Raw genomic sequence first — 18,936 nt, forward strand, 5'->3', positions numbered from 1 at the left:
ATCATTTCCTGCTCCGGGACTGAATTTCTAGGACAGAGTGCAAACCCCTTCATTTAACAGTCACTTACACGAGCTTCACCTGAACTGAGCAGTGACAGTCAAAAATACATTTACCATTCACATGCAGTTAATAAGCAAATTTATAAGAATCCAAAAGTAATAGTAAATAAATATTGTAACATATTTGCACATCATAAAGCATGTTTAGTAATGTGACAGCAAATGTGACATTTATAATCCTCCAAGAGATATTTCACATAAGAGCTATTCTTTTGAGCTTTCTATTCATCAAGGAAGCATAAAATAAGTACCGTTTCCACAAAATATTAAGTACTATAACGATTTTCAACATTGACCGTAAGAAATGTTTCTTGAGCAGTAAATCAGCATATTAGAATGATTTCAGAAGGATCATGTGACACTGAAGACTGGAGTAATGATGCTGAAAATTCAGCTTTGCCAACGGAATAAATTACATACACAGCCTCAAAGAAGCAATCAAAACAAAGTACACACTTCTAACTTTTGAACTGTAGTGTATGTTGCAGAATTTGATAAATCAGGCAGTCTGATTCTAGGGTCTATAATCGACACATCTGCAAGACTAAGCAGCATTATTTTCACTGCTGATTGCTGTAGGTCATGCGGATTAACAAAGCATGGTATTAACCTCATTGAGGTTAGATTAATCTTGGTGGTGGCTAAACTTAAAATTTCCCACACCAAGAACTAACAGCAAGTGCAGATTAAATCTTGATTAAATTTGAGTTTATGATCTACCAAAACCCAAATGACAAACCAAAACCCAACCGTTCACAGCAGCTGCTAATTTTTATTTAGCACAAAAGAAGAAAAAAAATTAATACACGTTGACATCTTTCCCTCCATCATAAAAACCTAAAGACCCGTTTTCAGTTGTTTTCATTGTATTTTCCACAGCCTGTTTCCTCAAATTACGTTCAAGAAAACACCAACATTAAATAGATACTGCCAGTTACTCATAAAACTGTACTGATTTGGAGTGAAAATCCTCTTCTATTTGTTGGACAGATGAAGTCACTCGATAAATAATTTACATTACAATCAGGATCTTCTCCAATCCTTATAGAGCTCTAAAACTTTGAGCAGGCAATATCATCCAAGACACAAATCACCACATTTCATTCTTAACTCTTTTTCAGTTCCCCAACCCACCTCAATCAAAACCATTTCCAACATTATTGCTAATTTATGATGACCCCCCCTGCCAAATCTGCCAGGTATACATTGTAGTTCCAACAACTGTCAACTTGTGGATCTAATATAGTTTTTCTCGTTTATAGAAAGCATGGTGCTCTCTGTTGGCAATACAGTGAAAGGGGATCACAGGCAGTTAGACAAATGAGACAAATTAGCAATAAACTGATTAGCGGACAGATTAAAAGAAATGACAAAGCAAAACCAGAACAAAAACCATCTCTTTCACTAGGTACCGCACCCATTAGTTGGTCAAAGTTTGTCAAAAGAAAGTAGATACATTGTTTCCATGGCAAAAGTTTAAGATGTGTGAAGAAGAGAATGACCACAGGAAAATCATTGACAGCAGCCCTTGTCATGTCCACTTGGGGTTTTTATTATCTCATTTGCTGTTTTTTTTTTCTCTTTAGGAATTGATGTGTCTTTGATTATTGTCTGGTCTTTTCTAAAACACTTATGAAATAAACATTTTTATCCATTTTTGTTGCAAAAAGCACTTCCCATTGAATACGGAGAGTAAAATCTTCTTATACTAAATGAGTTGAACCTACTGATGTGAACAGCGCAACACTTATGCATCAGGGTTCATCATGAGCTTGTCTGGTGTTACCTATGAGTGTGTGTGTATGTGTGTGTGCACGCACCGTTGTTAACAATCATAACAGATTAAGGTTCCTCATCTCTGATGATGGTAATTACAATGGCTTTAGGTCCATGAGCAGAGAAAGAATAAGAGAGAGAGAGAGAGAGAGAGAGAGAGAGAGAGAGAGAGAGAGAGGAGTAGTGCAGGTCCAAGAGTTCAAAGTTCAACTTAAAAATGGGCGGTGAATTCTCCTTCCTGAAGTCCATCGGTAACATCTGGCAAGGTGGTCAGTGTGTGATGTCATAAATCAGCCTCGCTCTCATGCGAGACACAGATTATGGATGGTGGAATAGATCACTGTAGAACCAAACCCACCTAAAAAGAAAAAATATTATAGCAGCTCAGTAAACTGTATACTTAAGTTCTAGTATTTGTACACATTGAATTAAATAAATAAAATGCTCAAATTATTAAATAAAAAATACAATATAAAATAATTACAATGGAAAACGTTTTGGCAGTGCAAATTTCTGTTTTGCAAAGTTTGTTGCTTCAGTATTTGTAGATACTATGCAGTTTTCCCTGGATACTACATATTTGGAGGGGCATAACCTGGCAGCACGCTCCTGGGATTATATATATGCTTTTCATCTTCAAGTTATTGGTGATTCTTCTACCTCCTCACTGACACGTTTACGACTTCGCTGGAGAGGAGTGGAACGTCTAAATATTTGCAACTGGATTTTGTGCGACTGGATCGGAACCCGGAACTACAGTCTCATCTCAACATGGCCCTAGTCAATGCTCGGTCCATGTGCAACAAGACTTTTATTTTAAATTACTTTTATACTAGACGCAACTTGGATATCCTTTTCCTAACGGAGACATGGGCCTCAGCTGGTGAGTCATCAGTTCTTGAAGAACTGTGTCTGCCGGACTGTTGTTTTATTAGTACACCACAATGTACTGGCCAGGGCGGTGGGGTTGCCATGGTTTTTAAACAAGCCCTTAACATACGTCCCGTTTCTGTCGGGAGCTATGCATAATTTGAGTTACGATGTATTATGCTAGTTTGACTCCACCGTGTTCCGTGTGCTTATTTATAGGCCACCTAATTTTGACAGTGCTTTTATACGAGAGTTTTGTGAATTTGTAATTCATATCATGCCATCATATGATCAGCTGTTATTATTGGGAGATTTTAATATACATGTGTGCTACCCAGGTTGACCCTTGGTCAGTGAATTTTGTAATATTTTGGAATCTTTTGGTTTTATGCAACATATAAATGGAGCAACTCATATCCATGGTCTCACTCTAGACCTTATTTTGTCAAATGGTGTCGCTGTAGATGATGTAAGCATAGAATATGTCTCCTCCTCTGATCACAGCCCTATTGTTATTACTGTCCATGCAGAGAACTCTGCAGTTATGGAAAAACATCTGGGCCATTACTCTCATTGTATAAATTAATCTATTCCTCCTCAGTTTAGTGAAATCTATCATGCTAACGATGTTGAAGGATCCATTTAAAATGTTCTTGAGTCTTCCATTGGGCCTGATGAACTGACTTTTTGTCTTTATACATCTTGTTCTAATATTTTAGATGCTATTGCACCTTTTAAGTTAAAGTCACCCAGGCAGAAATCTTATTACTGGCTTGACGACAATGCGCTCTCTCTTAGGCGAGCATTTCATCAAGTGGAGAGGAAATGGAAACCGGATTCATTAACTGTTTTTTGATTGTTTAACTTTCAGAAAGCTGCAAAATCAGCTAGGTCTAAGTATTTTTCAGATTTGATTAATACTCTCATAGACCTAGAATTCTGTTTTCCACGATTAATTCAATAATAAATCCAGGTTGTCGGTTTCATGTGGAACACTCAACTGAACTTTGTGACATTTTTTTTACAGATTTGTTTTCAGATTAAGTGTTAGCTATTCACTCCTCTTTTACCTTGCAGTCATCAGACCTGTCACTGTTTTCGTTGACAAGTCCGGATTCCTTTTCTTGTTTTCAAAATGTTTCTTTGAGGGAACTCTGTGATTTTGTCAATAAGATGAAGAAAACTGCCTCTTCACTTGATGTCATTCCTTCTCAGATTAGTAAGGCCTCTTTTTCTGAAATCGGTACTTCCACTCAGTCATTGATTAACTTGTCTCTGAGTGCTGGGGTAGTCCCGAAATGTTTTAAGCATGCTGTAGTTCAACCTTTGCTTAAGAAACAGGGTTTGGAGGAAAAGTGTCTTGATAATTATCGGCCTGTCTTTAAGCTTTCATTTTTATCAAAACTTTTAGAAAAGGTTGTATATTCACAATTGATTTCCTTTTTGAATGCAGCTAAATTAACAGAACCTCTTCAATCTGGTTTATCTGCCCATCATAGCACTGAGTATGCTTTGCTTAAAGTATTCAATGACATTTTGCTTGCAGTGGATAGTGGTAAAAGTTCAGTTCTTCTGCTTCTTGATCTTACAGCCGCCTTTGATACAGTTGATCATTATATTCTTCTCTGCCGGTAAGATAATTTTTTTGGTATTGGGTGTTTTTTTTTCTGTTGAGTTAGGACAGTTTTCTTCATCTGTTGCTCCTATTATCTGTGCATTGCCTAAAGGATCCCTTTTAGGTCTACTTCTTTTTAATTTATATATGCCACCTTTGGGAGACAATATTAGGAGACACAATGTTTCATTTAATTGATATGCTGATAATACCCAGTTGTACTAGTGTTAATTTCGTCACCTATTTTTAATTTAGTCTTAGTCTTGTGCCAAATGTCCTTGTTAGTTTTAGTCATATTTAGTCATTCACATATCTTTTTTTGTCAGTCAAGTTTTAGTCGACTAAAAGTCTCGTCATTTTAGTCTAGTTTTAGTCAAAAGAAAACTCAAGGTATCTTAGTCGACTAAAAGTCTTTTAATTTTAGTCTAGTTTTAGTCAAAAAATGTTAGTGTTTTTTTTAAATAACACATTATTACTGATAAACATTTCAGTAAAAAAAAAAGTGTTTCACATATCTCAAACATTGGTTAAATGTCATAATTACCTGACAAAATACACTTGAATGATTTTTGTTGGATGCAAATGTTAAATGTGTCTGGTTTTCAAATTCTGATTTAGGAGACACATTTACAAATGATTAACCTGATCACTTTTTTTTACTTTATTGATACTGCTTTTAATCGTAATGCAAAGACCGGTCATCGGGACATAAGCTGTCATATACAATAAAAGAGCCTGCACAGCAACAGGAAATATAATTTAACACAAAAAACCTGCCTAGACGGTGGACTTGCGCTCAGGAATTTTTTTTTATTTTGTATTTTTTGAGCGGCGTGTGGACAAATTCTTTTTACGCACACACTATTTTATTTCTTGATAAAAGACCACTGCTAACTATAACACACAAATATCGAGCCTCTTTCTTTCGACCTAGCATGTCGTCGTCGCTCGCTCATCACTCGTGTTCGCTTTGGGTGTTGTGCATTCAGCAGTTTTGTGTTGCAGCCACAGGCTGGCAGCAACAGGAGTATGACCCCTGTTTCACACTGCAAGCGTGAGCGGTGCGCGAGCAGCGCGTCCGCGCAACTACATCGTCACTGCAGCAGGAGACTCTCGCGAGTATTCACACTGGAAGCGTATAAGTACAGCATCACAGCAGCGGCTGCAAAGCGTGTTCATCAGAAAATATAACCATTTCAAACAATGTGTATAATTCTTTCAACATTTGTTTCTATAACAATACACCATACTTTCACCCAAAATGATGAATTAAAAATTTAAATGGGTAAATACATATTTGTTATACTTAATTTTCTTTTCTGGCATAATTGTTAAAACACTAGACATTGTCGTTGTTGTTAAAACTCTTGACATGCTTATTCTGTGCATTTTGAACAAGTTTTGAGTAAAATCATTTATTTTTCCATCAAAAGTTTGCTTTCACTTTAATTGAGCGTGAGCAGCACAGCAAAAATAGACCGGACGCCGAAACCCCCGCTTCACTGCTGTTCACGCGCTGCTCCTGGTCCCGGTGTGAATGCACTCATTGATTAACATGGACACCGAAAAAAATACGCGCTGCTCGCGCGCCGCTCACGCTTGCGGTGTGAAACAGGGGTGAACTGTTACTTGAGCAACAGCGGGAAGCCGCAAACTCGTTCTGAATTTTTAAAGGCGTAACAGTTGATGAAAAAGCAGAGACGATTGTAGACGAAAATGAAGAGAGATTTTATCTTAGTTTTTATTTTATGCAAAACATTTTCGTCTCGTCTTTTTTCGTCAACAATAATGCATGTTAATTTAGTCTTAGTCAGCGTTTTTGGACAGTGGTGCAGTCTTGTCATCGTCTCGTCTTAGTCATGAAAAAAAAGGTTGTTGACGAACATATTTCGTCTCGTCTGACGAAATTAACACTAAGTTGTACATACCATTGAAAGCTGGCGATACCATTTAACCCTCATTGGCCTGCCTTGGGGACATCAAGAAATGGCTGTCCAATAGCTTTCTTTGACCAAATGAAAATAAAATGGAGGTAATCGTCTTTGGTCCCCCTAAGTTGACAAGTGGTCTCATAATTGAGCTTGGCAAGCATTTCCCCTCAGTCTCCTCCCAGGTCAGGAACCTTGGTGTCATTTTGGACTCTGAACTTAACTTAACTAAGCAAATTAATACAATTTTCAAGAGCAGTTTTGATCAGTTAGGGATCATCTTGAGACCGAAATCATTTTTAACTTTTAATGACCTGGAGAAAGTCATTCATGCTTTTATTACCTCCTGCCTTGACTACTGTAATTCATTATATTTGGGTCTTCCTCAATTATCCATTTCACACTCACAGATGGTACACAATGCTGCTGCAAGGCTGTTGACCGGGGCGAAGAAAACAGATCCCATTACACCAATTTTAGCCTCTCTCAATTGGCTCCCTGTCTATTTTAAAATGTTTGTTGTTTGTTTTTAAAGCTCTTAATGGTCAAGCCCCATCTTATCTCTCAGATCAGCTTATTCCTGTTTCATCCTCCAGATCTTCTGATAGAGCTCTTTTAGTTGTCCCTCATTCACGCTTAAAAAAGAAGGGTGATGGGGCTTTTTCCTATTGCGGCCCCCCGTCTCTGGAATCAACTTCCAATGGACATTCGCCTTTCACCTTCTATTAAAACATTTAAAATGAAGTTGAAAGCATATATATGTCCCATTGTTTTACTGTATGATCTGTTTTGTTTATTTTATGTTTATCTTTGACTTTGTTCAGCACTTTGGTCAGCTGTAATAAATGTGCTATATAAATAAACTACTTACGTTTTCGATGAGCTGAGATAACAGGAAATCTATTTGTGTATGTGTGCATGACTACTGTATGATGCAGGAAATTTTATTTTAGTTTCTTAGATGCCCTGGCTACTTAAAGATTTGCATTAAATTCTTAGAAATGCACCTTATATGAAGGTAAAATAACATCAAAAAGATTTCCATACACTTTAATATTTTTGGAAGTCTACATAAGACTGTAAGCATAAATTAAATTTGCATGCGCAAGAGAAGCTTTGTAATGGTGTAAATCGCATTTCAAGCATAAGAAAAAATATATTTGCAGCATTTTACTGTTACTGGTAAGTGTAATTTATGTATTGGAAAACTGCAGCTTCATGCTAAAGCAAAATAAAAAAAAATGTTGCCAAAAAACGTAAACAGTGATTTGAAAGAGAAAACAACAGTTAAAAAAAAATTAATTTCTATTTCTTTTCGCTGTGCTTACAATTTTGTCAAGATTCTCTCTCTTGCATGCGTGACGGGGAGGGCGCGTCCACCTTCTTGTAGCTTATCAAAAGAACCTCTCGCTGACGTTCCATTTAATCTTATCTTAAAGGGGGGGTACAATGGTGTTTCGTGTATTCAGAGTTGTTCCCAGTGTAAAAGAGATGGATTCTCATGCTAAACATGATAAAAACATGATAAACATGATAAAAAACCCCATTCATGTAAGTACAGTCGTGGCCAAAAGTTTTGAGAATTACATAAATATTGGAAATTGGAAAAGTTGCTGCTTAAGTTTTTATAATAGTAATTTGCATATACTCCAGAATGTTATGAAGAGTGATCAGATGAATTGCATAGTCCTTCTTTGCCATGAAAATTAACTTAATCCCAAAAAAACCTTTCCATTGCATTTCATTGCTGTCATTAAAGGTCCTGCTGAGATCATTTCAGTAATCGTCTTGTTAACTCAGGTGAGAATGTTGACGAGCACAAGGCTGGAGATCATTATGTCAGGCTGATTGGGTTAGAATGGCAGACTTGACATGTTAAAAGGAGGGTGATGCTTGAAATCATTGTTCTTCCATTGTTAACCATGGTGACCTGCAAAGAAACGCGTGCAGCCATCATTGCGTTGCATAAAAACAGCTTCACAGGCAAGGATATTGTGGCTACTAAGATTGCACCTAAATCAACAATTTATAGGATCATCAGGAACTTCAAGGAAAGAGGTTCAATTCTTGTAAAGAAGCCTTCAGGGCATCCAAGAAAGTCCAGCAAGCGCCAGGATCGTCTCCTAAAGAGGATTCAGCTGCGGGATCGGAGTGCCACCAGTGCAGAGCTTGCTCAGGAATGGCAGCAGGCAGGTGTGAGCGCATCTGCACGCACAGTGAGGCGAAGACTTTTGGAAGATGGCCTGGTGTCAAGAAGGTCAGCAAAGAAGCCACTTCTCTCCAAAAAAAAACATCAGGGACAGATTGATCTTCTGCAGAAAGTATAGTGAATGGACTGCTGAGGACTGGGGCAAAGTCATATTCTCCGATGAAGCCCCTTTCCGATTGTTTGGGGCATCTGGAAAAAGGCTTGTCCAGAGAAGAAAAGGTGAGAGCTACCATCAGTCCTGAGTCATGCCAACAGTAAAGCATCCTGACACCATTCATGTGTGGGGTTGCTTCTCATCCAAGGGAGTGGGCTCGCTCACAATTCTGCCCAAAAACACAACCATGAATAAAGAATGGTACCAAAACACCCTCCAACAGCAACTTCTTCCAACAATCCAACAACAGTTTGGTGAAGAACAATGCATTTTCCAGCATGATGGAGCACCGTGCCATAAGGTAAAAGGGATAACTAAGTTGCTCGGGGACCAGAATGTTGAAATTTTGGGTCCATGGCCTGGAAACTCCCCAGATCTTAATCCCACTGAGAACTTGTGCTCAATCCTCAAGAGGCGGGTGGACAAACAAAAACCCACTAATTCTGACAAACTCCAAGAAGTGATTATGAAAGAATGGGTTGCTATCAGTCAGGATTTGGCCCAGAAGTTGATTGAGAGCATGCCCAGTCGAATTGCAGAGGTCCTGAAAAAGAAGGGCCAACACTGCAAATACTGACTCTGCATAAATGTCATGTAATTGTCGATAAAAGCCTTTGAAACGTATGAAGTGCTTGTAATTATATTTCAGTACATCACAGAAACAACTGAAACAAAGATCTAAAAGCAGTTTAGCAGCAAACGTTTTGAAAACTAATATTTATGTAATTCTCAAAACTTTTGGCCACGACTGTACAATTGCATCAGATTTCTGTATTTTGTTGGAAATCAGCACATAAGTGAATATACGTTAATGGAAACAACACGAAACATCAGTATTATAGCTCAGCTCCTCCCACAGCACGCCTCCAGGAGCTCTGATTTTTCCGGAAAGAATCGGAAAGCTGTATTTTTATAATTTTATAGCTGTATACCCTTTAACACATCAAACACCAAGACATTAATCTTCATTTAGTTCAGGATCATTCCTGCTGCCCGAATGGTAATTTTAACGTACCGGTACACATACAGTAAAAATATAGTAGTAAAAATCTTATCTTATGCCCTATATCTGGATGAGATCAAAGAATCTGATTTGATGAAGGTTTAAATGTTGAGTTTGGGTGTTTTCTCTTGGCTGTAATGTACAGCCAACACTGAATGACTTTTGAATATTTATTTTCCTACAGGAAAAGGTCTGCATTCATATTATAAAGTCATTTGTCTCATACCTTTAACTAAAATGGAAAAGTGCCATGACACAAACTTTGCAAAACACAAAATTGATGTCACTGCCAGTACTTTTGACTTTTGACTGTATGTGCTTTGGGAGCCAAATTATGAAGCAGTATGGCCATCTAGAGTATGAACTTAGAAATGTCAATGCTAATTTACGATTACAAGCCAATGAACTTCACTTGACTCTGACTGAAAACGTCTGATTTGAATCTTTTAGGAAAATTCAATCATGTGTATGACATCTGAAAACCTGTACCTTTTCTGACCCCATGCTGGGACATTTCCAATTGTAGAGATAATACTGCAGGTTTCCATCTCCAATGCCAAACTTGAGCTTCTCCAAAAATGTTTTGTTCTCCATTAGGTCCAGTGCATTAAAGACATCAAATCCTTTCTGAAGGGGGAATGTCACAAGAAAAGCTTTAATTAATCTGCTCATAGTTTAATGTTCCAACTCCTGCCATTTACAAACTGATGTTCGTATAAATAAATGCAGGTTTACCTATGGTGCTTTAACATTAATTTATTTTTGCTAGGCTTTTCCAAATGTGGAGAACTGTAGTTCACTTGTAGGGATAAATTTACACCAAAACTATAGCCAAGTAAACTCATATTATGGCTAAATAATCAATTAAATAATGAAAATCAATATCTTTCAGTGACTGACCGACTTGGCAAGGATAAGAGCGTCTCCCATCAGGTCCAGCAGGGTGGTGGTGGTGTGTACGTTATAGAAGGAGTATGCTGCCTTCAGACTGTGATGCACAGGATGGTTCATGATGGTGGATGGCAGAGTGTAGAAACTCAGGAAGTCAGTCAACTTCCCGTCTGAATTCTACAGTGATATAAAGGAAATACAATTCACGTTAAATGTATTTTACAGAAATAACCCGATTGTCTATTCTTATTTTTGAAAAGCCTTCATGTTTGATATCAATAGAATGATATATGTTGTGTCCTCTTAGGGTTCAGTGAGTGTAATACCTCCACTACATATGTGTCAATGATGTTCTCCTGAGGAAGCAGCCAGTGTTGGACCTCCTCAGGGCTCATGACGGGAACCAGGTTAAACAGACTCAGGTATTCATTAAGCAAGCGGTGAACTGCTGGCACATCCTTTACAGTCATCTGCCTTAAGCCTGAAGTCTTAGGAGCCTACAGGAGAGAAATATGCCATAAGAAAACAAGGAAAAGAGGAAACTTCCCAGATGTTACCCAGAGAAGCAGGCAGGCACACACCTCTGGCAGTCGGTAGAGCTTCATGGTGCGCTGCATAGTCATGTTTCGACTCAGGTGAGAGAACTTCACCTCAATCAGCTTTCGTGGGTTTAAGGACCGGTGCCAGTATCTAAAATACAAAAAAGCAAGGCAATTAGTGTGAAACAGGGATTTCCACTTTTTTTTTAAAAATAGTAAAAAAAAAAAACAGCTAGGCATAACAATGTGTTAACACTCAACTCATAATTATTTTAGCCCTATTTTAAGGTATCCGTAGCACACAAACAGCAAAATCATGTGGCAATTTTTACTTCACGACATCAGACTGGATTAATAAGTCATTAGTTATTACAAAAAGCACTGTAGCGTTTTATTATGAATGATTTTAATTAATATGTAAAATATTACATCCTTTGGGGTTGGTACAATTGTTTTATGTTTTTGTAAGAAGTCTTTTAATGCTCACCAAGACTACATTTATTTGACCAAAAACACATTTAAAATAGTAAACATTGTCAAATATTATTACAATCTAAAATAACTGGTTTTCCATCTGAATATATTTTAACCTATTCCTGAGAGTACAGCTAAATTTTCAGCAGCCATTACTCTAGTGTCACTTGATCCATCAGAAATAACCAATAAAACAAAGTTAAAAAGAATAGCATTTAATTGAAACTGAAACCTTTTGTAACAATGAATGTCTTTACTGTCACTTTTTAATCTATTTTAAACATCCTTGTTGAATTAAAATAGTATTTCAATTCAAATAACTAAAATCTAAAATGAATTTATATATTAATATTGCATTGGTTAATGAATACGGTCTTTAAATGTACATTTAAATGAAATCCATAAAAACAGTGTGGCCAAACCTCTCCAGTGACAAGAAAGAGAAGGAAGAAAACAAAAGGAAAGAAAGAAAAAAACACCCTTATGACATTTGAATGTGGCATAATAAGGCATATTTAAGAACCAATGCACCCCCTGGAGTAGGGTCATTTGGTTTAAGAGGGAGGAGATAGAGGCACGGCAACATCTTCACCAAATAGCCCATCTAATGCTACCTTTAACTCTACAGAGGTACCTGTACATGTTAAAAGAGGGCAGATGTGTGTCTTACCTGCAGGTGCCCACTGGTTTGGGCAGCACCACACCTGCTGTGTACACCGCCTGAAAGATACCCTCCAGGTTGACCCGTCTCGTGATCTCCCTGATGAGTACCGGAGCCACTCGTTTCGAGCGAAGTTTCTTATGCACACACAGGAAGTTAATCTCCACCATCATCTTCTCTCTGGGAGGATCGAAGAGCAGATATGGGTCAACAAGGGAACTGAGTGATCAACACAAGTAGTCTCAGTCTGCACAATGTGTGAAAAATGTGGCTAGATTTAGTCATTCTAATTTCTTATTATTAAATAATTTAGTTCAGCACTACAAAGACCTATTTTTTCCTTTTCCCCCCAAATATTGGTAGTTATTAATTGACCACCACCACATTAAAAAAAAAGTCATTTATATATATATATATATATATATATATATAAAAATAAACACCCTCAAGTTGTTCCAAACGTGTATGAGTTTCTTCCTTCTGTTGAACATAAGACATTTTAAAAAGTGTTGTTAACTAAAAAAAAAAAAAAAAAGTGTTAACAATATTTTTTGTTTATAATATGCAAGTCAATATCTACTAGGGATGCAACAATATAGTTAACCCACGGTTCCATACATACCTCAGTTTTTAATCATGGTTTTCAGTTTGCTTTGGTTCTGATGGCAAAATTTTTTGGGAAAAAAAAAAAAAAAAAAAAAAAAAAAAAAAAAAAATTATATATATATATATAAATAAATAAATAAATAACCAACTCCTGCACACTTCTTTATACTGGAGAAAAACATAGATTATCATACAAGGGTGCCCTCGCACAGAGACGCCACATATGCATCACAGAATTAATAGAACTTATGAAGCTCCAGGCATATTGAACCGTGGATGGTTCCATATTATATTGAGAATTGTGGGTTCAACTGCTTCCGTCAACTGCTTGATTACCAACATTCTTCAAAAAAATTTATTTTGTGCTCAACGGAAAAAAATATGCATACAGATTTGTAACAACTTAAATGTGAGTAAACAGACAGAATTTTCATTTTTGGTAGAACTATCCCTCATATCATTCATTCATTTTACCCATGTTGAATAAGCAGAAGGTAATAGCTGCTTCATGACCAATTTTAAAGTTCAGCGCTACTGCCACTAGAGGGACGGTTAAGGTATTTCTGGTTTAGGTGCATTTAAAAGGGTCCTATTAATGCTATTTTTCTTTTTGAATTTCAGTCAGTGTGTAGTGTGTATGTTGAGGAATAAAAAAAAAGATCTACAAAGTTACAAATCTCAAAGTCCACTCCAAAGGGAGATTTAAAAAAAATCCCTTCTCAAGAACTACAATGAACGGCTCGTTTGGACTACAGCATTGTTTTCCGGAGTTTTGTGATGTCACAACATATCCTATTCCTAAAATAAGAAATATCCCAATATATCGCTTTGCTGACAGTATCGCAATCTATCGCAACATATCGTATCACAACCCCTTGTATCATGTACTGTAACGCCAAATTTTTGGAAATACACAGCCCTACATTTAACTGAGGACAGCCTCCACAACATGACAGAGTACCGTAACGGTTTCACCAAAAAAGTTTTTTTGAAAGGCGGAGGAAGGGGTGGGCAGGACTGAAACAGTCTGAGCTGTTCGCTAATCACAACGCACTGGGACAGCTAACCAATCACAACATTTTATTTTTCGGAAGACGGGCCATCATCAAACCCAAACTAATCAAGCCTCTGCCAGACTGGGGAGAAAAGTACTTTAATAATGTAAATTATGTGAATAATTATGAATTTTTTGTACCACCAATCATGAGAGCATGTTCTAGTACACCTCCAAAACAAAGAAGACTTTGTAAAAGAGCATAATAGTACCCCTTTAAACCATTATAAAGAAACACTTACATATCATAGATGCGGATGTTGGCTGGAATGGCACTAATGAAGCCAACTAGCTTATGATTAGAATCCACTCTCACTCCACAATGCCACTGAGGCAACCAGCCTGGAGGACGCAGAGCCCTGAGACAAAAACAGAGTACCGCTAAACTGAGACGAGGGCACAGTTCAGTTAACTTTTAGATAAAAATAAATAAATAAATAAATACAGAAAGCCATTCAAATACAAGACCAAAAAAACTACAACACCCAGTTGACTTTAAACCATCGTTCTTACCAGAGCAGAAATTCAGGAGAGTAATCAAACCGAAACATGTTGTCATCGTCCTCCACATAGTTCTCGTTCAGGAGAGTGTACAACTCTTTCAGCTTCAGAGAGAGAAAGAGAGGTAACAGAAAACTGCTTTAAGACTGAGTTGTGTCCGGTATAAGATATTGAATGAGAAGTTTAGTGGTTTGTATTACATACCACTGCAGGGTTTCCCAGATCAAGAGTGTCCCAGCTGAAGCCCTGCGGGAGGCTGTAGGGCTCCTCTCGTATACTATCTTTATCTGGCTCAATGCAGCCATGTGACATCACAGTCTCTCCTACAAGCAAACAAACAGCAGAATCAGACTTCTGTCATCAGGCAATTCACAAAAAACTTCAATCTACAGTCTACACTTTACCACAAGTCATGAGTCTCAAGAAAACCGATGTTATACTGCTAAAAATCGGCATTACTAAAAAGATATTAGTGATCTCAAACCAAGGAATAAGTATTTAAATGAAAGCTAATTTATTTTAATATTGGATAAAAAAATAAAAATAAAAAAAAACATTCTGCGAGTATAGTGGCACAAATGATCAATACCAAGTTTAGGAACAGGCTGAGTGTCCCAGAACTGATAACTGCGCTGTGTGGCCTCCTCCATGGTTTTAGCAGGACCCTGTCCCACTGAAAACAGCTCAATTGCCTTCTGGATCTCCTGTAACTTATCCGCAGGGAGGGAGTTTACCTGAGGAAGAGACTAAAACAAGTGAAAATGTGGAAAAAATGTATTAAACACCATGCCATGATGCCATATTATCAGGTAATAATTAAAAGTAAAGTATACCATCGCATTGAAATTATTTCCTGCAATAAAATATAGGTATAATTACAAATATTTTAACTGTATATGAGTACACCATGAATTTGGGACAGCCCTTGTAAAGAATTTTTCCCCCTTACACTTAAAGGCTGATTTATACTCTGTGTCAGACATACACTGTAGCCTCTACACCGTAAGATGTACGTCGGTTTTTATTAACACTTCTGCGTCGTTGTCCCCATCGATGTCTAGTACACATGCAAACCGCTAGTCTGCAGTGTCCACGGGCATGCTGCGTGTGCAACCTGCAGACCAAGGCAAAACTGAAGAAGAACAGCTTGTTGGAGAAGCATCAGCCATGACGGTGGCAAATAAATATCAAAGAACATATCATTTATTAAAAACTACAAAAAAAAAAAAAAAGAGACAACGGAACAGCAGAAGATGGCATTCTTTCAGTCTCCACAAGGACTTAAGGGCAGAACAACTGTTTGTCACGGACAACAAAGTGATGTCATGCTACATTTTATAATAAATAAAGACACTTGTTCTTTGCTTTGTTTTATGTTGTTAAACTTTAAATATATTGAAGTGCTAAACATACACAAAACTCAAATACATACGGAGGGAGGGGTACTAGCAGACCAATCACAGCGCTTGCAGTCCGCGTAGATTTGACACGCTATAATAATGTTTATGTATAAATCAGCTTTAAGTAGTCATGTATCCATACATTTCAGGCTGATACTGCTAAAGCTGAAATACAAGAAGGCAAAGGTAATCTAGATGTAAACAATCTTGTGCTAAACACACAAAGCCATACAAACATACTCACTTTGGCCAGCGGATCCTGTGCTGCATCTTTTCCTCCAGACTTGTCTTTGTTCTTTTTCTTCTGTTTCTTTTTCTTCTTCTTGGCACCTGTGTCCTCTTTCTCCCTGCGGGACACATGAACTCAGTATCCATGGGCAGATATAGTGAGCGGTTATGTCCACTCAGAACTAACTGCAGCTGATGCAGGTGAAAAGGCAACATCTCAACAGAAACATCACTGTTAATGATGCAACCAGTAGTATTTTAGGATGACAAGCCCTCCCTAGTGTACAACAATTCTTTTAATACTGGATTTGATTTTGATATTTCTAATATATAAACAGGAAAATGGACTTAATGCCATCTTTTACATGCCGTTTTAAAAATTTCAATAAAAAGATATTTTGATAGATAATTGGAAGAAAATATTTAGAGATTTTAATGAAGTGGAATCTGAACTTAAAAGGAAACAATAATAATAATAAAAAGAAGACAAACCTAACATATAACACCAATGTCCCTCCATCCCAGCATGCAATTCAACTCATGCTTTAACTACACAGACACAAGAGCCGAGCTCCGCACCAGTGGTCGAGCTGAAACGGGATGACTTACAGAGATGCACAGCTAATCCTATTAATGCCCACGAAGGGAGAGAGGTGACAGAGCGGAGCTACATTTGTTAACGGGGGACAGATGGTCTATCACATGACCTGCAAAAAAAAGCATGCTTTGTGTGTGCAAGGGGAGGTGGGCTATATGACAAAGACTGACGGATAAACAAGCACCCCAGTGACTACTACTTTGACAGCCGTCTATCCCTGTAAGAGGGGCTCCTCTTATTTCTCTCTAGCCTGCTTCAATAAACAGAAGCTGAAATGGAGGATGTCCTCTTAAAGGGGTGGCTCATCAGCTTTTTTCAAAGGCTGGATTGTGTTTATGGGGTGCAGCGTAACGTGTTCATGCTTCGTTATATTACGTGTTATTTTCACATATGTTATCTTTATTCTAAAACGCTGTTTCTGTTCTTGTCAAAAAAAAAACAACTGTTAAGTTCCTGGTTCTATGAAGCCCCCCCCTAAAAAATATGCAATGTCCTCAGAGCTCGTTGTAGCCCCTACCAACCTTTTTTGTGTAGCCCTTAAAAAGCAATTTCTTTAAAAGAAAATATCTCTCTTTGCATTGAACTTTGAGTGTCCTAGCTTTGCTGATGGTGTTTATACTCTAACCAGCAACATTACACACTAAAGTAAAAAAAAAAAGTGTAATCATAACATAATAGTTTGGCTGGTTTTTGATAGTCTTTTGGAAAAGATGGTTAGGTTGAGTGACCCAGTTTTGACCAGATGAAAACCACATAACGTCTTATGAGGCAAATACTGTATATGCGTGTTACCAGATCTTCGGCATACTGCCATGACTTAATTATAATAATTAAACTTAATATTTCACTCTCTACTCCCTAATTCATTCTAGAAGGTGCGAGTAATGACCTTGAGGGAAATGTAGCTGGACAAGAAGCTGGTTAATGAGTCTCTTTCAGTAAACCAGAGGCAGCAGATGGACTTTGGTGAAACCAAGGAGCTATACTGAAAGTAAAACTCATGTTACGTGAGTTACACCTGAGAGCGAAGGCAGGGTGATACAAACGTGTAAGGATGGACTAGCAGCGGTCAAGCTAACTAGATCACGTAAAGCCATCGGTCAGCGACAGTAAATCCATATTACTAACAACCTAGTGTAAGGCCTGCATACCCGGTCTGAAAGCGATTTAGCCGTTTATTTATTAATATCGGTCCGTTTATTTTTAAATGGGACATGGAATAACGACTTTAAACGTAATTGCTTATTTGTTTTCTACCAAAACAAGAATTGTAGTGAGGCTGTTAAACCTCTCTCACAAACGCCAATGATCGCATGGAACTGGCCATTTGGAACAATCCTTTTGTTTGATTGACGGCGTCTGAGCCAATCGTTTTAGAGATCTGTCCGTCAATCAAGGCAAGTGACCCAATAGGGTAGGACCAGGGGGTGGGCTCATATGCTGTAAGCGTGCCACAGCCTAGTTGAACAAGGGCCCCGTCTTTTCGGGCCTTGTGGAAGAGTATTTTATATTTAAGAGCTAACAATAAAGTGCATGCACGCTCACCCGTCATCAGAGTGATGCTCTTCATTTTCACAGTTGCTGCAGTGTCCGTGATCCACTTCTACCTCCGTTTCTTTCTCCGGCTGCGGTGCTGTCTCATTCTCATCCGCCATCTTTAACCAGGAAGTGAGATTCTCGCCCTGCGCCCTCACAACCCGCGAAACTATTGGTGGACTGCCGCAAAGCCCGACGGTTACTGTACTTCTGTTCTGTGCAGGATTATCATTATCCCATGTTGTGAGATTTATTAATTAATTTATTTGGGATAGTGCAAATTAATAAACATTACTGTAAATGCACCAGAGGTAAAAGCTAAAGGGCTTTTAATTTTTTTTATCTGTAGTCCATGGACAGAAGGTCAGCCACAGTCACCCAAAAAATGAAATTGAAATGGAAAAAATCTATAAAATGTTGCCTACGATAAAGAGGCACACAAGCTCATACAGGCATTCAGAAGTCATTAAACCACACAATAATTAGGTACAGTTCGATTTTTACATGTAATAAATGTAGGCATGCTTTCAAAGGCACTACATCTTTCCAAATATCAATAAAAAAAATTAGCACAACTACACAATGGAGATTGATTCACATATTTTCATGGATTCAAAAATAAGCTGCACATGCAAAAAAATCAGAACCTAATTAGTATCTGTGCTTAAATAAGTGAAGATTTGCAACTAATGTCTGCTTATGATAATGTGAACCATAACCATTAGTTAATATTAATTTAATTAATTAATGATTTTCTTTTTCAGTACAACTTAAAAAATAATGTATTATTTCTCAAATTTGAGCATGTATACACAAACTTACACATATAGTAC

The 18,936-nt window shown here is 37.6% G+C and overlaps 1 protein-coding gene across 2 annotated transcripts; it reads right to left on the reverse strand.

Moving 5' to 3' along the window:
• Positions 1 to 1,586: 1,586 nt before the first annotated feature.
• On the reverse strand, positions 1,587 to 18,273 carry LOC132149330 (glycylpeptide N-tetradecanoyltransferase 1-like). 2 transcript variants are annotated; one of them, XM_059558479.1, is made up of 12 exons: positions 18,113 to 18,273; positions 15,986 to 16,088; positions 14,931 to 15,087; positions 14,546 to 14,664; positions 14,354 to 14,445; positions 14,083 to 14,199; positions 12,190 to 12,360; positions 11,088 to 11,196; positions 10,833 to 11,003; positions 10,516 to 10,683; positions 10,105 to 10,242; positions 1,587 to 2,194 (listed from the first exon to the last, which is right to left on the reverse strand). In XM_059558479.1, exons 1-12 carry the CDS (start codon positions 18,220 to 18,222, stop codon positions 2,174 to 2,176), a joined length of 1,476 nt encoding a protein of 491 aa, XP_059414462.1. In that variant the 5' UTR covers positions 18,223 to 18,273; the 3' UTR covers positions 1,587 to 2,173. The 2 variants fall into 2 exon arrangements, with proteins under 2 accessions (XP_059414462.1, XP_059414463.1); XM_059558480.1 differs by having other exon boundaries at positions 14,931 to 15,075; positions 18,113 to 18,272.
• Between the last annotated feature and the right edge of the window lie 663 nt (positions 18,274 to 18,936).

The sequence above is a fragment of the Carassius carassius genome, chromosome 9 (genome assembly GCF_963082965.1).
Source record: "Carassius carassius chromosome 9, fCarCar2.1, whole genome shotgun sequence".
Lineage (NCBI taxonomy): Eukaryota > Metazoa > Chordata > Actinopteri > Cypriniformes > Cyprinidae > Carassius > Carassius carassius.